Below are 22,303 nucleotides of genomic sequence, written 5' to 3'. Positions count from 1 at the left end.
CAGTTGAAGCTACTTCCACACCGAATAAGTTGCTTTTGTTATAATTGACTTCAATCCGAGGTTAGCTCAAAACACTTTAGTAGCTTCATGAGGTTTTCGATATTGCTCGCACTCCATTCGCCAAAAAATATCGTGTCATCCGCGTATTGTAGGTGTGATAGGGATATCCTATCGTTCCCGATCGTGTCATCCGCGTATTGTAGGTGCGTTCCCGATATCCTATCGTTCCCGATTTCTACGCCTTTGAAACGATTATTTGAAATCGCGGATTTAGTGAGCCAATTTAATCCTTCCGCCGCAATAATGAAGAGGAAAGGCGAAAGCGGGTCGCCTTGCCTCACCCCCCTAGAGATTTTAAATTCTTTCGTAGGCGACCCGTTTACCAAAACCGAAATAGAGGAAGATTTAAGACATGTAAGTATCCATTTTCTCCATTTTATCCCGAAGCCCATGATACCCATCATCTCCATAAGGAAATCCCAATTCAAACTGTCAAAGGCTTTTTCAAAGGCTACCTTAAAAATTAGACTTTTGACCTTTTTCTGTTTCAAGTAATTAATTGATTCGTTTGCGATTAAAACCCCATCGATGATATTGCGCCCTTTTAAAAAAGCGCTCTGCTCAAAATTCACCAATTTAGGGACAACTTTTCGTAGTCGGTTTGATAGAATTTTCGCGATGATTTTATATAGACTACCGATTAGGCTGATGGGTCGGTAATCCGAAAGGCTGATCGGATCAATCTTCTTAGGGATTAACGTGATAAAAGCCGCATTGCAACCTGTGGAGATCTCGCCTTTTAGCCAAAAATAATTGGTGGTATCCATGAGATCATCTTTCAAATAATTCCAAATTTTTTTGTAGAAACGGAGATTGAACCCATCCGGTCCAGGTGCCTTAGAGCTCCCACATCCTTTTACGGCCGACCAAACTTCTTCCTCACTGAATGATTGTTCCAGGTCGACTGATTCAGAATCGGTCAGTTTAAAACAACCTATATCATGAACAAGGGCAGGGCCTGATGGGCCGGACATTTCACCAGCAGCAGCTTCGGCCCAATTCAAGATTTGGGGTCTGATGGTTTGAGACTGATCCGAAAAGATTTTCGAAAAGTGGTTCACAACAGCTTCTTTGATCTCGATTGGGTTTTCATTCCAAATTCCGTTAATATGTAGCCCACGAATATTACCTTTGTTGTACTTCCGTCGAATTGTGGAGTGAAAATATTTTGAGTTCTCATCTCCCTCAATTATCCTCAATTATCCACCGGATCCTTGCTTTTTGTTTTAACATATTCGATTTGGACTTCTCCTTTTCGACCCACTTACGTCTACATTCAATCCACTTGACTCGATCCTCATTTGAAAGTTGATTTGACTCCGCTTTCAATTCCCACTCTTTTGCTTCTTTCTTTAATTCGTTGATTTCACAATCAAGTTTACCATAGTTATATTTACTCCAAGACCTTAGAGCAAATTTGACATTCTTTAGTTTATCCCGAAAGACACAATCTCTTCTAGTGCTTGTAACCGGTTGACTCCAAGCTTCATTGATTACATTATCAATTCCTTCACAACTAAACCATTCATCGAATATTTTGAAAGGTTTTGGACCGAAATCAATGATCTTGTCCCGGAGAATTAGAGGACAATGGTCCGATAATCTACGATCAAGAGCAATTACCGAAAGATCGTCCCAAAGTTTCATGAAACTATCCGAAACCAAAAATCTATCGAGTTTGCTAAGTTTCACACCGTCATCACTTATACGGGTAAAACGTTTCCCACTAATTGGTATTTCAATCAACCCGTTGTTTCTGATGAAAGTATTAAACCTATTCGCTCTATAAGCATGGAATTGAGAGTTTAATCGGTCCGATGCAACTCTCACTTCATTAAAATCTCTGCATAAGAGCCATGCCGTATCCACATTATTTATGAGCCCCGACAACGATTCCCACATAATTATTTTATCAGCATCATTGTGAAGCCCATAAACATCTACAATAGTCGACTCCAGACCCGAATGTACCCATTTCCCACGAATTGCTTGAAAAAACTCATTTCCAAACGCATCTTGCGCCTCAAAACTACCCTTATCCCAAATCAAAAGCATACCACCCGAGTTACCAACGACCTCCTTCTGGATAAACCCAAAGTCAGGTTTGCCCCACAAGGATTGTACCCACCAATCTGACAAAAAACGACATTTCGTTTCCTGAAAAACAGCAATATCGGGCCTCTCTGAGACACAGAGGTTCCTGACCCAACCGAATTTGCCCTCGACTGCAAAACCACGTATGTTTAACGATGGTGTCTTCATAATTAACGGAATTAAAACGAAAGAAACAAGGAACATAGAGCACTTACAATGGATTGGAGGTGGGCCACCTCAATCTAATGTTTTCACCGTATTCCTTTAATTCGCCACTGTTGAAGGATGTCTGAGGCCTTTGATTGCTTTGATTGCCAGTTTTTGCATGATCTTGACAGTGCCTAGGTCTCAATTTTGACTTTCTTCCACAACACTTGCATTTGTAATTAACCGCATGTTCTCCAGGTCCCCCACATCTCGCCATAGACTTGAATCTCATAATTCTTGATGAGGCTCTACAATTACCCATGGCTCGCCAGTAACATTCGCTACAATTGGAAGTATCTATCGAGTGTGTCGAATGTGTGTTCTTCGATCTCAGATTGCTTTCTCCAGAATGTGATTTTTTCTGTTTTGTAAGCCCACTAGGATCCACATACTTCCTTTTGTTATTCCCTTTGTTTTTTAACCCAATATCGCAAGTTGGGCTATTTGCCCTAGGAGGAATTGAAACAGTTGGCCCAATTTTGTTTGGCCCAATATTATTTGGATCACAGTTTGATTCCACGTACCCGGTTGGTTCCACCCCAATTTTGTCAATATTTTGGCCATCATGTGGGACCCCCTTTCCAGGAAACTCTTCGGTATTAGGGTTTGGATCATTATTGCACTCCTTGGGAGAAAATACTGAGCCGGAATTTTCGATTGGAGTTTCAAGAATTACCTCGTTATCATCAAATAATTCATCAATACCAAAATACTTTGACTCTTCATCTTCGCTACCTGAAAGATTATCCGATGAAAGATTTTCCGGCACCACAGCCGGATTTTCCACAGATTGATCCCCTTCATCTGAATCAGATTCATAAGCCTTATCTTCTTCACATAATATATCATCATCATCTCTGATTGAACTTAACATGTCATCACTAGAATAATCGTCTGAGTTTATGCTGGCACTAGAGTACCCCGCATAATGACTGGATTCATACCATCCCGCTTTTGAATTACCCATATTACTAGGGATAACTCTAAATTCTTCCGAGACAGTGATGAAGTAATCTTTGGATCTAAATCGGAGTTTGATGGACTCGTTGACCACCTCAGGATCCTTGAGCTTAACAAAGACCTTACCCTGAGACAGTTTTCGAGCATGTACACCGTCCCCCACCACTCAGCAATGGACGAAAATGTTTTTTCATTCCAACATGGGGGAGGGACCCCACTGATATTTAGCCAAGCCATTCGAGCCTCTGGCCAATGTTCAAAGTCCCAGATATGTGTTTTGTGAATCCACTTACTTAGGGGGTGGTCTTCTTTTAGGATGAGATTTGCCACATCCAAAGAATCCATGACGATCAGGATAGCAAGCCCCTTGAGACATTTAATTTGACAGTTGCCAAAACCTTCACTTTTGAGGATAGAATCAAGGTTATCCAGAACATCCGGATATTTAACCTCACAGATAACAGTTCTTTTGAGTAAGTCATGAATCGCTGTGTCATCTTCATCAATCACCACCACTTTCTCATCCTCACCTTTGAATCCCCCAGTATTTATAAATGCTCCATCCCTTTTTCTTATATCATTTAGATGATGCCTTAGATCACCAGATTTCTCCCCAATCACTTCGGTGAAACGCCTGCCATCCTGAAAACAATTGACGTTTACGGCCGGCCTAGGTTGGTAAGTGTTCTTTTCAGTGATCTTAGGACCTCTTTTTGTGGCATTGAAAATCTTGATGGCCACGTCATTGATTTTAATCCCTTCCAGCGATCTCAGCAGAGTGTCTTTATCTTGTACGTCGCCAGAACGAACAAAAGCGAATCGGGATCCATTCCTGAGTTGTTTATTTGCCACATAAACATCTCTTACAGATCCATAACTTTTGAATAGTTTCCATAGGTCGACAATTTTCCAATCATCAGGGAAATTGAAAAACATGTACGACGTTAAGTGATTTCGATTCGAACTCCCGCCGTGGTTCCCGTAGTTGCTGCCGTTGTACCGCCTCCCGACTCCCGCCGTGCCTACCTTTGCTGTGCCTGCGTTCACTCTCTCTCTCTCTCTCTCTCTCACATTTTCTCTCTCACCCTAATTTTAAGCTATTGCTTCTTGATTGTTGATTGTTTATGATACAAATTTTGTTGATTGAAATTAACCTTCATTGATGAGTTCTTTTTGTAGGTTGTAACCCTAATTAATGAATATTAGATTATAAGAACGTTAACGTTCATAACAGTGAATGTTGATTAACATTCATGAACATGATGAATGTTAAAATTATAAATATTCATCAATTAAGGTTATGATTGAACAATCATCATCATGAATGTTAACTGTTTACATGTTACCTATTTACCTCCCCCATATCTCGCCTTCTGCGGATTTGGGTAATGCTGATGTTGTAGTTGTTGTTGTTGAGACAATAAACAAGATGTAGAAAGAAAGAGTGTCTGGTAACAGGTCAAAATTGGTAATTCGTGCAGGCTGGTTAACTTGAAACATGTTTGTCTAGAACCTCCTTTATTTATAAGCAGTTACCATGGACTTTTGACCCATTTGACTTGGTAAGATTATAAATGATATCCCCGAACCCCTTATTCATAAGTAAATTGGTTGAAAATGCCACATGCACTACACATTTGTTAACTACTAAGGAGAAAACCATAAATTCTTTAATTTGAGGAATTCGAAACCAGAGTCCCAGAATAAGTAATATTTTTGTTACAGTAATCAGCTTACGCTATATAAATATGGCAAGTAAGTTCATTGGCATCCCTATATTAGCGTACCAAAATCTGAACCTAAGTTTACATCAAAAAATGCCGACCACTAAAATACACGGTGTGAAAATCTTTTTTCTAGTAAACGGTTTTTGTACATAAGTTTTCCTGAAAGTTGAAAGTTTTGGTGTACAGGTTGAACAAGGACACACGGTACTCGTCCACGCAGCAGCAGGTGGGGTCGGATCTTTATTATGCCAATGGGCAAATATGCTCGGTGCAACGGTTATTGGAACCGTTTCAACTAAAGAAAAGGCTGTGCAAGCCAAACAAGACGGATGTCATCACGTTATTATTTACAAAGATGAGGATTTTGTCACCCGTGTTAATGAAATAACATCAGGTGAAGGACTTGATGTTGTCTTCGACTCTGTTGGTAAAGACACCTTTGAGGTAATCAAATTTTTTTATTTTAAAAAAATTATAATAACATATTTTATATTTGATTTAGATGGTGATGCAATTATTTTTTTCAGGGGTCATTGGCATGTTTGAAACCTCGAGGATATATGATGAGTTATGGTCAATCTTCGGGCACACCTGACCCTGTCCCTTTATCTGCACTAGCCGCAAAATCACTGTTTTTGACGAGACCCTCACTAAGGACGTCTGGTTTTTCAAAGGACGAGATGCGTGAAGCTACCAAAGAAGTGCTTACTAATGTGGAGTCGGGTGCTTTAAAGGTCCGTGTAAATCATACTTACCCGCTATCTCAAGCTGCTCAAGCCCATGCTGACATGGCAGGTCGAAAAACTTCGGGGTCCATCGTGCTGATACCCTAGTACTATCGAGGTCTAGTTGGTTTGTATGTATGTATGTGTGTATGGGATTTTGTAAGTTTGTAACATGAACGAAAGATGGTTGTAACCTCTGATTTTTAGGTGTTTAGTCTTTAAATCGTGTTTAATAAATAAAAGGGTCTATAAGATCCAAAGTTGTGGTATGGCATTTTTTATATTCCTCAATATTCACCTAGGTATTAGTTTTTTTGTTTTGTTTAGATAATAGTTCAAGTTATAATTATAGTTAATATACTTTTTTAGAAAGGCAACATCTTATTCTATCTGCCTTACAACCCAACCATCTTGCCATTGTTTCAATTTTCGGATCTCCACATGCAATTCCGAGCACACGACTTTTATTAAAATTGACCTTTAATCCGATATCTTCAAAACATGTAAGTAGCTTCATTAGGTTGCACGTATTGTATCAACTCAAATCACCAAAATAGATTGTCATCGACATATTAAAGAAGCGAGAACACAATTTTTTTCTCTTCCGACTTCTATTCCCTTAAATAGTTGCTTCTCTTTTAGCATATTGCTACTTTTGTTAAAGCATCCGGCCCTTCATATGATATGATACTTAATAATTTACCACGTAATTTGATATTCCCTCTTCATATGATATTTTTCTTTTAATTGTTTCAGATTAATTTTGAACAATTATACTCCGTAAATGGATATCTATAGATCATTCTATAATGTTTTAGGGCCGTGACTTGTTGGGACCCGAGTTCCTTTCAAGAAGTCTCATGTTCGAATCATGTTTAGGACGAATATATTGTGGTGGTGTGGAAAGAGTTGGAAATAGCAAGGAAGTAATTATGCTGGATTGTGTACATCAAAATATGGGGTCGGATTACTCGCCCTAGGCTCTCAGGTAGCCTGAACAGAAAAACCTTTCTACATTTAATTTTTTTGTTCTATGATATTTCAACTTTACATTTCAGTATATAAAAAAGATGATTTGATCCACAACACATTATAGTTGAATATTCAATATTTATATTTATATATTCTTATATTATATGATATATCATATATGTAATATGTAATACATAATATATAAATATGCATATAAATATATGATCATTCTAAGTTAAGAACCATTATTTCATATTCTTGCAACCTTCTAATTATAGTTAAATATGAATATTTATATATTTCGAAATCTAAAAAGTTTCTATCCATAAACAGATTATACAGTTGTAAACTTATATATTCACATTTTAATGTGGACATAAATCTTTATAGATATAATTTTATGAGATTTTTCAATAAGTATTTTTTTTTTCTTGAAAAAAATAAATTTTATAGGAGATATAAAAGGATGATACCTAAAAATATATATTTTAATATGCATGATATAGTAGTTTTTATTATGGATATACCTTTAATATTTAAATTTTAATTTTAATTTGTTCCACTATTATTTCATAACTAATAATTATAATTATTTACATATATTTTTATTAAGGACATATAAAAGTAAGTTACCTATAAATAAATATTTTTATAATATGCATGATATAGTTTTATCATCAATATACCTTAATATTTAAATTTGTTCCAATATTATTTCATATTAAATAATTATATACTAAATATTTATAATTATAATTATTTACATATACGAGTATTTTTTATCCAAAACTATATACGGAGTAACAAATAAACCCTAGCGAAGCACCCTTGTTTCTTCAAAGTCAACCAGAACTTGTACAAACAATTTGCTGAACTACAGCAACAGTACACACACCACTACCCGCATTACCATAACGCCCGTTAATCTCAAACACAATCGCCGTCAATTCCTCAATTCAACTATGGACACGCTCGATACAAACCATATTAATCCCCACCATTCATCTCTACAATCCGAAACCCTAATTTCCTCAACCACAAACCCCCAAATTCCAACCTCAATTAACCACAAAAACACAAACCAATCCGATACAAACAACGTTACGCACTCTTCAGAAAACCTAATTTATTCTCAACAAACTCAGATTTCGGAGGAAGATGCTATCAACAGGCAAATGGATAACACCTCAATTAAACCGTTAATTCAGGTAACAAACAGTGCAATTAAGGATTGTTCAGCTGGCGAAGAGGAAGAAACAAGCAGACGCCGGAGGAAAAAAAGCCGGTGGGATCCAGCGCCTAGCATCGACTATAGTGCCGGTAGCGACGGTACGCGAAAGCGAAAATCTCGATGGGAAGACGAAGTGCCGAATCCGCTGATACAGTTGCCTGATTTCATGAAGGAGTTTACTGCAGGTATTGTACTTGATCAAGAAGTTCAAGTACTTAATGCTAAATTGATAGAAATAAGTAGAAAGTTACAGTCTGGATTGTTGTTAGATGATAGACCTGAAGGTGCTAGATCACCTTCACCTGAACCGGTTAACGATAACTTAGGGATTAGGATTAATACGCGAGAGTATCGAGCTAGGGAACGATTAAATAAAGAGAGGCATGAGATTATATCACAGATTTTGAAAAAGAATCCGTCATTTAAACCACCTGCGGATTACAGGCCACCAAAAGTTCAAAAGAAGCTTTATATACCTAAGAATGCGTATCCCGGGTATAACTTTATTGGACTTATTATTGGGCCGAGAGGGTTAACGCAGAAAAGGATGGAAAAGGAGACGGGTGCGAAAATTGTGATACGTGGTAAAGGGTCGATGAAAGAAGGTAAGTTTCAGCAGAAGGGTAATTTGAAACCTGATCCGTACGAGAATGAGGATTTGCATGTAATGGTGGAGGCTGATACGCAGGAAGCAGTTGATGCTGCTGCAGGGATGATTGAGAAGCTTTTGAATCCTGTTGATGAAGTATTTAATGAACATAAGAAACAACAACTTAGAGAACTCGCTGCGTTAAACGGGACTATACGAGATGAAGAGTATTGTAGATTATGCGGTGAACCGGGCCATCGGCAATTTGCATGTCCGTCGCGTACTTCGACTTTTAAAAGTGAAGTTTTATGTAAAATATGTGGTGATGGTGGGCATCCGACTATCGATTGTCCAGTTAAAGGTGTAAACGGTAAGAACATGGATGATGAATATCAGAACTTTTTAGCTGAGCTAGGAGGAACAGTTCCTGAATCGTTGACCAAGTCAACTTCTTCGACTCTTGCTATTGGTGCACCCAGTTCTGGAACCAATCATGCTTTGACTAATGGAATGAAACCTTCTTTGAAGGAGTATGATGAAACAAACTTGTATATTGGGCACTTGCCGCTCACTTTAGATGATAATACTTTAATCCAATTGTTTTCTCCTTTTGGTGAAATTGTGATGTCTAGGGTTATGAGAGGATACGGTTTTGTGAAATATTCAAATGTTCAGCAAGCTAATACTGCTATTGCTAGCATGAATGGTCATCGTTTGGATGGGAAATCAATCGTTGTTAGAGTTGCTGGAAAGCCACCTCAGCAGCCGGCTGTCCCGCCAGGTCCTCCTGTCCCTATGGCCCCCACTACTATTGCTGCTGCTGGTTCACCGCTTGTTAGTAATCCGGTTCCATGGCGTCCAACTGGACCATCAGTTCCTATCTACTCACCTTACCAACCGTTACCTCCTTATGGAGTACAACAATATCCTACACCAATGCCTAACATGACATCATCCATGACATCAGCAACTGCCCCGTATGGTGAGATGTACACCCCTGCAATTTCACCAAGTGTTCATCCTGCTTATTCAACGGCTACTTATGCTTATGCATCTTACTATGGTGTACCTCCTGCTGCACCTGTTTACCCTTCGGTTACTAATAATGTTTCCATTATGTCTCAATCTGCGGTTGACCATTCACAGATGGTTGCGAATGCCCCATGGGCCTCATCAAATCCTGATGTTCCTCCACCACCTGCTGTGTCAGCGGAGACAAGAAAAGCTGCTGCAGCTACATATTATGAGAATTTTGTGGTTGATATGAAATGAATGCTCTTGTTGGCTGGTGAGGATTTAAATTTAGCCCCTTTAAAAGGCGGAACACATTTGTGTTATAGCTGTTGGCTAGTCGGTCTAAAGGCAGAATTGGCTATTCGGCCTAAATGAACAAATGAAATCATCATGATTGGTAACTGTTTTCTCTCTGACATCTTCTTCTTTATTGTGGTTTCTTTGCAAAATGAAATTTTTGGATACAGTAGCTATCATCTATACTATCAGGATCGTGAGACTTATTTATTCATGTTTAAAGCATCTTAATGAAATTTATAATTCATGTTTAAAGGATCTTAATGAACTTTTTCCATCGGACAATAGTATTTTACTTAACAAGCCAAGAACAAACAGTCTAAAATCTTTAATAACTTTTGAATCATATGTTTTTTTATTCTACTACTTGAGGCTCATACTATGAAATCGATAAGGAGTTCAAACTTGTGAGTAAAATTGAAGACCCAAGTGTGCTCTGACACAAAGTGTTTGTCCTAAGTCTGGAAGTAAGTTTCTTAATCAGCAGGTTGAACTGCGCATAAGATACTGTTCTGAGTTTAAGTGGTACTATATAGTAATGTATATGATAAACTCATTAGTTGGTAAGTTACGGAGTATGTTATTAGATGGACGATAAAGACATATATGCAAGGTGTATATAATATAGATCTCTGCACTTTGCTTATGTTAATTTCCTTGTGGTTAAGCCTCCTATGAACCAGGTCTCCGTATTCTGACATTCCCATGTGGTTACGCCATGAACCTGTTTGTCGTATCATGTAGATGCACGTTCAACAATCTTATGGTTTGAACTGTAACTGCTGCTACGGAACATGGGAATAACAAAAAATTGATACAGACACGACTATTCTATTCTCTTCTTTGCATATTTTCTGGTGTAAATAGCATGATTCCAATTCATACTATCTCATCAGTCTTCCTTTGATACCAATTGGCTATGGTAACCCAGGTACATTTTTACCAAAGGGCTTATGGCCTAGTGGTATCGAGGAGCCCTCTGACTTTGAGCTCATGAGTTTGAGTCCTGTTTAGTACATTATTGTAGTCATGGTTGCAAAACTCGGATGACTCGGCCGAGTTCTCGGTCATAACTCGGCATCCGAGTTCTCCCCGAGTCGCCGAGAACTCCTCAAAAACCTCCTGCCGAGAACTTCCTGAGTCACGAGTTTTACAACCTTGACGGTGTATTACATTATCCGTGTAAAATTATGTTGTTGGTTGCGTGAGTTTGTTGTTTAAAAAAACAGGTACATTTTCAACAAATTTTCAAATTGCAAGAGAGTTTCGTGAAAAGACAGAATATGTCAAATATGATACACTTAAATCAACTATGCTTCAGAGCTTATCCCAAAGGGCAAAGATAAACTGTCCTTGTCTATATCGCTAACTAGAAATTGTCTGCAATTTAGAGAAAACTCATGCTTCATGCATAGTAATCCAGTGAGGTACTTAAGATTAATTCTCATAACCTTGTAGTAATATCATATCATGTGTAACTTAACTTTATTAACAAAATGAGACACACATAACCATGTAAAGGGGTTGAACGTTTGTAATGTCCGAATTCTGATTTTTAAGACCTGGAAGCCCGGCTCACAACTATAATCAAGATGGTCATAACTGTAAGCAAAAAAGAACTCCTTAGTTTCTTCTCAAATGGTCCGGCCGCCACTTCATTGGTTGCACCGTCTCCCTTCGCGTTCTTTTTGTATTCTGAAGAAGACTGAAACAACAACCTGTTTACCGTTTCTGTAATATTCTCAAATACTTCCATCACTTTTGTTTTCATGTTGATCATAATCCAACGTATAACATATGATATAATCAAATCTTCAGAAGATTCAACCTTTTCCGATCTCCCTGAAATACTCTTATTTGCTGCAAATTTAATACACCCAATGACCCAAATAATAACAAAACAATCCATTTTTAATTAGGCCATTTTTTTAAGTATCAAAATCTAGTTAGTTATTCATTGTGTCATACATACCTTCATCGACTGAATCTCTAAGCTCACGAACCGCCTCATTGTTCATAATAGCTTCCCAAACAGATTTATCAGATGCTAATGATATTACCATTTTCTAAACAATTTACACTTAAATTACATCATTCAAATTTAAATTAATGTATGGATCCTTTATAACTGTTAAAAGGTACCTTAACCGAAGGTTCAGTTTGCAGCAAACGAAAAGCATCATAAACACTTTGAGAACCACTAGATTGCATCAGACTCGTTGATGGCTCAATCCAATCTAAGTCCCACCCCGAATCATGAACCCTAGAGTTTACAGGAAGAACAAAAACACTGATTTAGAGGATATATATACAACGGTTCAACAATTATGAATTTGAAATATAATCGAATACTTAATTACTGTTGAAGGGAAGAAACTGCATGATGAACTTCATCTATGGATGGAACAGTACTAAAAACAAAATCATCATATTCATTAGGATGGTTGTTAGAAGAGATAGAAATGGATTTAAAATTATTATTATTAGTAGTGTTACTATTAGATGAAGAAGGTTTGTAAGTGGGTCTTGATGTGGGTGAGTTGGTGCTGGTGGTGGTTGAGCCACAGCCACCGGAGGTAGCCCTCACGGCTCTGTGAACGGTTTTCATCATCCCCGGACCACCACCGCCCATTGGTCCGAACGACCTTCTCATGTGGTGGTTATTTGTTTTGTAGCGTAGTTTTTAAGAAAATTGGTAAGGGTAATTATTGATAAACAGGATATGTTTTTTATTTGGAAATGGAAGTTGCAACGTGGTAGAGAAGATATATTTTTATTCCCGCTCCTCCAAGTATCTTTTGTTCTTTACATGCCCCAAGCAATTTGAGTGGTGATGTAAAACCAAGGTCGAAGAAATCGGAATTCGGGGAGTTCTCGCCGGGACCATTTCTTGGAGTTCTCGGAGAACTCGGGGAGAGCTCGGGAAGTTCTCGGCGGTTGACTTTCGTTGACTTCTGAGATAATTTTTATGATACCCGAGATTTGACCGAGTTTTTGTAGTGACCCGAACTTTTCCATGTTTATATATATTAATTGAGATTGATATTTACATGACTAAATGTTTCCAACGTGTTAAGCAATCAGACTTATTAAGACTTGATTAATTGAAATAGGTTTTATATAGACAATTGACCACCCAAGTTGACCGGTGATTCACGAACGTTAAAACTTGTAAAAACTATACGATGACATATATATGGTTATATATATAGTTAACATGATTTTATTATAAGTAAGTATCTCATTAGGTATTTTAACAATGAGTTATATACATAAAAATGAGACTATTAATTAAGAAACTCGAAAACGATATATATAACGATTATCATTATAACAACGTCTTACTAGGTACATATGAATCATATTAAGATATTGATACACTTGGTTAATTATGTTAAATGATAAGTAAATATATCATTACGTGTATTAACAATGAACTACATATGTAAAAATAAGACTACTAACTCAAGTATTACGAAACGAGACTTATATGTAACGATTATCGTTGTAACGATATTTTAATGTATGTATCATATTAAGAGATATTCATACATCATAATATCATGATAATATAATAATTTAACATCTCATTTGATATAATAAACATTGGGTTAACAACATTAATTGAGATCGTTAACTTAAAGGTTTCAAAACAACACTTACATGTAACGACTAACGAAGACTTAACGACTCCATTAGAATGTATATACATGTTGTGTTTTGATATGTATTCTTACACTTTTGAAAGACTTCAAGGCACATATCAAAGTACTTCTACTTAACAAAAATGCTTACAATTACATCCCCGTTCAGTTTCATCAACAATTCTACTCGTATGCACCTGTATTCGTACTCGTACAATACACAGCTTTTAGATGTATGTACTATTGGTATATACACTCCAATGATCAGCTCTTAGCAGCTCATGTGAGTCACCTAACACATGTGGGAACCATCATTTGAGAACTAGCATGAAATATCTCATAAAATTACAAAAATATTAGTAATCATTCATGACTTATTTACATGAAAACAAAATTACATATCCTTTATATCTAATCCATATACCAACGACCAAAAACACCTACAAACACTTTCATTCTTCAATTTTCTTCATCTAATTGATCTCTCTCAAGTTCCATCTTCAAGTTCTAAGTGTTCTTCATAAATTCCATACGTATAGTTTCATAAAAATCAAGAATACTTCCAAGTTTGCAAGTCTACTTCCAAGCTTTCTAATCCATTCCAAGTAATCATCTAAGATCAAGGAACCTTTGTTATTTACAGTAGGTTATCTTTCTAATTCAAAGTAATATTCATATTCAAACTTTGATTCAATTTCTACAACTATAACAATCTTATTTCGAGTGAAAATCTTACTTGAACTGTTTTCGTGTCATGATTCTGCTTCAAGAACTTTCAAGCCATCCAAGGATCCTTTGAAGCTAGATCCATTTTTCTCATTTCCAGTAGTTTTATCCAGAAAACTTGAGGTAGTAATGATGTTCATAACATCATTCGATTCATACATATAAAGCTATCTTATTTGAAGGTTTAAACTTGTAATCACTAGAACATCGTTTAGTTAATTCTAAACTTGTTCGCAAAAAAAGGTTAATCTTTCTAATTTGACTTTTAAAATCAACTAAACACATGTTCTATATCTATATGATATGCTAACTTAATGATTTAAAACCTGGAAACACGAAAAACACCGTAAAACTGGATATACGCTGTCGTAGTAACACCGCGGGCTGTTTTGGGTTAGTTAATTAAAAACTATGATAAACTTTGATTTAAAAGTTATTCTTCTGGAAAAATGATTTTTCTTATGAACATGAAACTATATCCAAAAATCATGATTAAACTCAAAATGGAAGTATGTTTTCCAAAATGGTCATCTAGACGTCGTTCTTTCGACTGAAATGACTACCTTTACAAAAACGACTTGTAAGATGTATTTCCGACAATAAACTTATACCTTTTATATATAGATTCATAAACTTAAGTTCAATATGAAACCATAGCAATTGGATTCACTCAAAACGGATTTAAAATGAAGAAGTTATGGGTAAAACAAGATTGGATATTTTTGATCTTTTTAGCTACGGGAAATGTTTAACAAATCTATACAAATCATATCCTAGCTAACTTATATTGTATTATACATGTATTCTAATATATTATGTAATCTTGGGATACCATAGACACGTATGCAAATGTTTTGACATATCATATCGACCCATGTATATATATTATTTGGAACAACCATAGACACTCTATATGCAGTAATGTTGGAGTTAGCTATACAGGGTTGAGGTTGATTCCAAAAATATATATACTTTGAGTTGTGATCTAGCCTGAGACGTGTATACACTGGGTCGTGGATTGATTCAAGATAATATATATCGATTTATTTCTGTACATCTAACTGTGGACAACTAGTTGTAGGTTACTAACGAGGACAGCTGACTTAATACACTCAATTCTTTAAAACATAATAAAAATGGTTGTAATTATATTTTGATCATACTTTGATATATATGTACAAATTTGTATAGGTTCGTGAATCGATCCGTGGCCAAGTCTTATTTCCGAGGAAGGAAATATCTGTGAAAGTGAGTTATAGTCCCACTTTTAAAATCTAATATTTTTGGGATGAGAATACATGCAGGTTTTATAAATGATTTACAAAATAGACACAAGTACGTGAAACTACATTCTATGGTTGAATTATCGAAATCGAATATGCCCTTTTTTATTAAGTCTGGTAATCTAAGAATTAGGGAACAGACACCCTAATTGACGCGAATTCTAAAGATAGATCTATTGGGCCTAACAAACCCCATCCAAAGTACCGGATGCTTTAGTACTTCAAAATTTATATCATATCCGAAGGGTGTCCCGGAATGATGGGGATATTCTTATATATGCATCTTGTTAATGTCGGTTACCAGGTGTTCACCATATGAATGATTTTTATCTCTATGTATGGGATGTGTATTGAAATATGAAATCTTGTGGTCTATTGTTACGATTTGATATATATAGGTTAAACCTATAACTCACCAACATTTTTGTTGACGTTTAAAGCATGTTTATTCTCATGTGAATACTAAGAGCTTCCGCTGTTGCATACTAAAATAAGACAAGATTTGGAGTCCATGTTTGTATGATATTGTGTAAAAACTGCATTCAAGAAACATATGTCGATGTAATATATTTCTATTGTAAACCATTATGTAATGGTCGTGTGTAAACAGTATATTTTAGATTATCATTATTTGATAATCTACGTAATGTTTTTAAAACCTTTATTGATAAAATAAAGGTTATGGTTGTTTTAAAAATGAATGCAGTCTTTGAAAAACGTCTCATATAGAGGTCAAAACCTCGCAACGAAATCAATTAATATGGAACGTTTATAATCAATATGAACGAGACATTTCAGTTTTGGCCTAGAAACTCAATTTATCGATCGTTGACCGATTTTTTAGCCGATTCCAAAAAGAAAACTCGGCATCCAAAACGATTTCTCGGCGAGAACTCGGCCGATTTTTCTGAATTTTGCAACCTTGTGTAAAACAAACTTGTTCTTTAAATGATTTGGTCATGCACATAATCATATTTTTTGTAACGACGATTATTTAGGCATAGTAGATCAGTTATTTCAACAACTCTCATCATGTGCACGTAACACACACGTTCGGGCGGAAACCCGATCGACGGTACCCGAGAACGCATCCATTCGGGCAGTGTTCCGGGTAGAGGTCCATGAATGAATCCGGTAAAACCTCCATATAGGGTCAATATATACCACCATTATTGGTGTTCAATTGTTTTAAAGGAAATCATGTCATCCCTAAGAATCAAATCCATGACATCTACCTATCACATAACTCAAAGGACATGTGAGGAACCGTTGGACTATGCCCACAAGTTCATAATCATATTTATTGAACGGTTGATTGAATGATTAAACGTTAAATGATTAAAATATTTTAGTTGAAGTTATCTTTAAATAATAATAATATATTCGATAATTATTAAAAATAATAATTGTCATCATTATTAAAAAGAAGAATAATAATAATATTTTTGATAATTATTAAAAATAATCTTTTGTCAATAATTTAAAATTAATGCTTTAACTTTTAAAATTAAAATAATAAATAAAAGAATATCATTATTGACATATATTATAGATATAATTTAAATTTAAATAATAAAATTTGAATAGATTAGGGTATTAAAATGTTAATAGAGTATTTCATTCTGCATTATTCGATATAGATTGTAGAACAATTCAACATCATTTGTTATTTAGATGTCATTATCAAACGTACTGAATGAAGGATAGTTTAACATTCAATGATGAACCATTCAGTTAAGAAGTAATCAAACGTACCCTTATTCATGAGCGGTCTTCCTAGAAATATAATTGTGTTAATACCCTCTGGTATATCCATAACTAGGAAATTTGTAGGAAACATGAATATGTCAACCTTTACCATAAAGTTTTCAACTATTCCCTTTAGTTATCTTACTGATTGGTCTACTGATTATATGTTAATCTTCGGTGGTTGTAGGTGCACAATTGCCAATCTCTTAAATAAAAAGCAAGGTATTAGGTTAATGCTTGCTCTCAAGTCGAACAATGCACGAATGGTTGATGATGGTATTAGACATTGTATTAGAAGATGATTGGTCCAACCCAATTGTATAGTCGGGCTCGGTCCATTAGGTTAATTAGATTAGTTATTCTATAAATAATGGATCAATAATACAAATCACCTACACGTTTCTATTCAATTACATGGTATTAGATGTTCAACTTTCTTCTTTCTTTTTTTCGCCGCCGCCACTGAAAACCGGTCTGCCGCCGCCACCAAAACTGGTCTGCCGCCGCCACCATGTTACGGTCTGCCGCCTTTCTTACTCTCTCTCTCTTTCGCGTTCCCCGTCCGCGAATCTTTTCTTTCCTACTAGCTTCCCTTCTCCTCTTATCAACCTCAACCAGCGGGCACTACTTAGCCGTTTTCTTTTCTTCTACTCTTTTATTCTCCAATCACTGTTACTATTTCTCTTTCTCTTTATTGGACCACTATCGAATTCGTATATCACGTGTTTTGTCACAAGCAAAGCTTGGAATCAACTACACTCTTTCTTCTGTTGTTTGATTTTAATTTTACTAAATCTAAAAAAAAAAAAAAATCTCTTTTGTTGTCATCTTTGAAATCTATATCGTTCATCTATTCTTGAATCTTTACCGTCGCAACGAGTGTTGTTTTATTATTTTCTATCTCATACGGAGTATTATTTTCTTTTTTTCTCTTCTTTCATAAAAATGAAAAAAAAAAAAAAATATCTCCTAGTTATCTTATTCCTTCCAAATATCATTTCTTTTCATTTTGAAAAGTTTCTAATAATTACTCTATACGTTCCTTTTTAAATTATTAAATTTATACGTTCCTTTTTAAATTATTAAATTTATTGATATTGATTGATATTAATTTCTTTAAATCCTTTCCTTTGAAAGAATATCTTTTATCTTTTATCTTTTCTTTTATCTTTTCTTTTATATCTTTTATATACACATAAATCATGAGCATAAACCAGACACGTGTCATACCAGTATTCAATCTCACAAAATACCTTTTTCTCATAGTTTTGAATTATAAAATTGATTAATTTTGTAACACTGACGCGTGTCCTTCTAACTTGCAGACTAATACGCACGCTCTATTCAGTTTAGGGTTTCAAAATTCAAAATCCACAAATCTCGGTCGATTATATCAAACTGCCTTCAGATCTAATCATAAACTAACAATTCGTTTCTAGCGTTTCATCGTTTCCAAATCCATTCCCAAAGAAACACCCACACATTAAAATAAATCGATCAATGAATCAGTTTGCTAGCCCTGTAAAAATAAATCGAAGCAGAAGCGGCATTCTTGCTTAATAACGGTACTCAGATCTTCCCTGTTTTAATAACGGTCCTGTCTTATTTGTCAATGATCTCAAACAACCAACAATTGTGATTACATCTGTGTTTTTAGGATTCTGCGGTACCGAGGAATCTATAATGGCGAGATTTCAACCGATTGAAAGACGGGTATGATTTAAAGGTGCCTTTTTTAATTAGTCGATTGTAGTGCTTATTGTTTCACTTGAATTTTTCTGTGTTCACCTCTTTTTTTTTTTTTTTTTTGGTAATTTACATTCGCAAGGTAGACACATTCATAAGCTATACATAAATGTATGTTTTTGATGGATGCACACCATGTGTTCTATGAAATGTCATTGTTAAATTTATGTTTTTTAATTGAAATTGCATATTCGATTTTGGTTTACCTAAGAAGAGAGTATAAAGTTTTAACCAAAGATCGGTTTTTTCTAACTATAACTGATAAAAGGCCATATGGGTTCATGACTTGGCATCTCTATTTCATGTAAGCTTTGCAATCTACTATTCATCGCTTAAATGATATTGTTTTTTAGCTTCTCTGATCTAATTACAATAAAGTACGTGAAATCGAATGTTGATTGCTGTTCGCTTTCTCTAATACATGAATCATTTTTTTCTATATAGTTGATGGTGAATGGTAATGGTAATAATTAAGTGTTTGTAGATGTAGATATAATTTAGGTGCATAACATGTAACACAACCATGACTGTCGTTACAAATTTGATGATATTCTGTTATATATTTGAATTGTATGCAGTTATATGTTTCTCATTATATTGTGTCATGTGTCAGTAATTTGTTGAATTCTAATTAAGAACATTCTAAATTAATCCGTAATGATTGCAAGTGCATATTGTGAAGGATGTGAAGTCGACCTACAATTGCATTTTGATAAAACTGGCGAGTAAAGATTGCAAAGGTTAGATAATGGTCATATTCTTTTTTTGTAAAGCTACAGAATTGCATTGTGAGTGTGCATAAGTGAAAGGTAATGTAATCTCTTATGTGTGTCAAAATAGGCAGCTGGATAACGGGTGTAAACAGTATTTTCTATCATAAACAGGTAACTTTATTTGACTTGATTAAGGTCATCTTAAATTGCTTTTTAAAGGGTTGTCAGGTGAAGAAGGAAGTTTATGATTAAATACTTGAATGGATATATAAATTACGCAGATACGTCTTAATTGTAAAGTGATGTGATTCTTACTTTAAAGTCAATATTATTGCTACTTACTAATGACGTGTTCTAACAATATGAATTTGTTAATGTCAAACTCATAACATTATTAGAACTGGGAAGTGAAGATGATTGTGGTTTACTTCAAACTTTTTGTTAATTAAAGTTTGTGGTTTATCTCAAACTTTTTTGTTTGTTTTGTTAACTCAAGTAGGAATACTTGAGAGGGTTGATCATGCTTCTCTGGAACAGGTTACTTTCAGACATCTTGATCAATTTTCAACGCCACTCGGGGTCTATGAAGCTTAAAAGTTGAAGCTTCTTATAGCTATTGGATGCCTTAATTTTTGTTGTAATAGAGGTGGTAATGGCTATAATATGAAAATGATGGTTTTTGGATGGGTCTCAACACTAGAATTTATACATGACACATTGTCATGACTGGTAAGATGATCAGTGATTTATCAACGTTTTATTATTAGTCATGTTTGGAATTCACTGTGCATTTTTATTATATAGGTGGAAAATATATTACTAGAATGCAAGTGCAGCCGCATAAGGCGATCATTGGTGGTACTTGGTACTAATACATTTGCTCATCAAAGCGGGATATATCATGTTGGTATTTGGTTATGGACTTATGGCCTTACATACAGGTAATTTTGAGAAAGTGGTCATTCAACAAAATTATTAAATAAACTTACTAGATACAACATGCTTTCTATTGTAGATGATGGTGTCATGCAGAACAAAAGCAGATATGAAATTATGTCTCCTGAGTTAGACTTCTTTGATCTAAGGTCTCTAGAGTTACACTTGAAAAACTAATGTTTGATGATTTAATCAGATTCTGAAAATGGGTATGTATTCATTTGACTGATGATTTTAAAAACTATACATTTCAAAACACTAATGCCTATCAGTTGATCATTAATATGTGAGTCAGTTGATTTTAATCATGTGTTATCTTTAATGGGTCAAATGGGTAATTGATAAGCCCTGGATTGGACACAATATGTAAAAACAATCTGTGGAATGTGGTGAAGCCAAGTTGAGTTATTCAATAATATATCTTATAGAATTATTTATTTTATATATTTATGTACCGATAGTTTCTCTTAAACAAATATGTCAAATTAGATGGTTGGACGCAGTGTGTTACGGGTGATGGTCACATTGCAGCCTGCATTTCAAATGGCCACATTTTTAGACTGCGGGTAATGCACATTGACTGTGAAGGTATTACCAATTTATATTTTACTTATCTTTTTAGTACTCATTTTTATACAGTTCACTAAATGTTCATAATTTCTTAGTAGTCGTTCTTTGGTCATGGCTATGTTGATGCTCATACAGATTCTTGCAATTATGCTTAATTTAATCTACCAAATTCTTTTCTATAGTCCATGTATATAATATTGTGTACAAGGTACATTGGGCTCCAAAGACTGACAGACCGCAAGACAAGGTTTTTTACAACTATTGGGTTTGTTCTTTTTAAACAGTTTGTTGGATTTAAAGTATTTGTGTTCTTATATCATGTTCGTGGTGCAGGTTTCATAATGGTCCCGACGTCTTGGTCATTGTAGCATATGCTACGACGCGTATACAAGGTAGATGATTTTGTAACTGTAATGTTTTGATCATAACTGTAATGTTTTCGGTTGTTGACAAGGTAAATGATTTTGTACATGTATACATAGATTGTTTTGTCGGTGTCTTTAATATGGGTAAACAAATCCTCATCCAATGGTACATGGAATACAATAATGATTTTTGAGCGATTTCAATTTAATCTGAAGGTGGTCATTAGTAGATCAATGTATACTTTAGCTAAAATGGGAGACTGAAAATGATACGGATTCTTATCGTGAATCATCCTTTAATGTACAATTTTTTTTAGCTCCTGCCTACTAGGTTTTTCACAGGCCGTCGTCTTCTCATTTGTATCATTTGGTTTCTACCTTTGTGGAGAAGATTATCGGGCCACATACACTCTTCTGGGATACTTCAATTAACATCTACAAATATGAGATTTTCATTATCCTGAATCATCCTCTAACGTGCAATTTTTTTAGCCCCATTGTGCGATTTAGTTACTTCTGTAACCCAGTGGATATGCAGATATGTGAACGGGAGCAAATTTTGATTTACAAGTCGAGCAATGGAATTGTATGTATAAGTTCATATAATAAACAACATGATTGTGTTTGTATAATAATAAAGTGAACAACTTATGTTTATTTGACGCACTACGATATTTGTGAGATTTTCATTATCA

At 35.1% G+C, this 22,303-nt stretch overlaps 4 protein-coding genes and 1 long non-coding RNA gene across 7 annotated transcripts; 3 read left to right on the top strand and 2 right to left on the bottom strand.

Annotated features, from left to right (window-relative positions):
* Positions 1-1,245: 1,245 nt before the first annotated feature.
* LOC139863163 (uncharacterized) lies at positions 1,246-2,322 on the bottom strand. Its single transcript, XM_071851810.1, has one exon. It carries the CDS (start codon positions 2,320-2,322, stop codon positions 1,246-1,248), a length of 1,077 nt encoding a protein of 358 aa, XP_071707911.1.
* Positions 2,323-5,238: 2,916 nt separating this feature from the next.
* On the top strand, positions 5,239-6,041 carry LOC139861626 (uncharacterized). Its single transcript, XM_071850074.1, has 2 exons — positions 5,239-5,492; positions 5,576-6,041. The coding sequence occupies exons 1-2, from the start codon at positions 5,310-5,312 to the stop codon at positions 5,879-5,881; spliced, it is 489 nt and encodes a 162-aa protein (XP_071706175.1). The 5' UTR covers positions 5,239-5,309; the 3' UTR covers positions 5,882-6,041.
* Positions 6,042-7,669: 1,628 nt separating this feature from the next.
* On the top strand, positions 7,670-10,118 carry LOC139861918 (splicing factor-like protein 1). Its single transcript, XM_071850440.1, has one exon. It carries the CDS (start codon positions 7,708-7,710, stop codon positions 9,835-9,837), a length of 2,130 nt encoding a protein of 709 aa, XP_071706541.1. The 5' UTR covers positions 7,670-7,707; the 3' UTR covers positions 9,838-10,118.
* A 1,028-nt stretch (positions 10,119-11,146) lies between these two features.
* LOC139862773 (uncharacterized) lies at positions 11,147-12,599 on the bottom strand. Of its 2 annotated transcripts, none has more exons than XM_071851406.1 (4): positions 12,237-12,599; positions 12,019-12,139; positions 11,849-11,942; positions 11,147-11,718 (listed from the first exon to the last, which is right to left on the bottom strand). In XM_071851406.1, exons 1-4 carry the CDS (start codon positions 12,527-12,529, stop codon positions 11,432-11,434), a joined length of 795 nt encoding a protein of 264 aa, XP_071707507.1. In that variant the 5' UTR covers positions 12,530-12,599; the 3' UTR covers positions 11,147-11,431. The 2 variants fall into 2 exon arrangements, with proteins under 2 accessions (XP_071707507.1, XP_071707506.1); XM_071851405.1 differs by having other exon boundaries at positions 11,151-11,736.
* A 7,740-nt stretch (positions 12,600-20,339) lies between these two features.
* On the top strand, positions 20,340-21,868 carry LOC139864933 (uncharacterized). Of its 2 annotated transcripts, none has more exons than XR_011764542.1 (3): positions 20,340-20,466; positions 20,542-20,678; positions 20,770-21,868. It is a non-coding gene; the product is annotated as an uncharacterized lncRNA (long non-coding RNA). The 2 variants fall into 2 exon arrangements; XR_011764541.1 differs by having other exon boundaries at positions 20,753-21,868.
* The last annotated feature ends 435 nt before the right edge of the window (positions 21,869-22,303 follow it).

This window comes from Rutidosis leptorrhynchoides, chromosome 8 (genome assembly GCF_046630445.1).
Source record: "Rutidosis leptorrhynchoides isolate AG116_Rl617_1_P2 chromosome 8, CSIRO_AGI_Rlap_v1, whole genome shotgun sequence".
NCBI lineage: Eukaryota > Viridiplantae > Streptophyta > Magnoliopsida > Asterales > Asteraceae > Rutidosis > Rutidosis leptorrhynchoides.
This window is presented reverse-complemented; position numbering and strand designations above follow the sequence as displayed.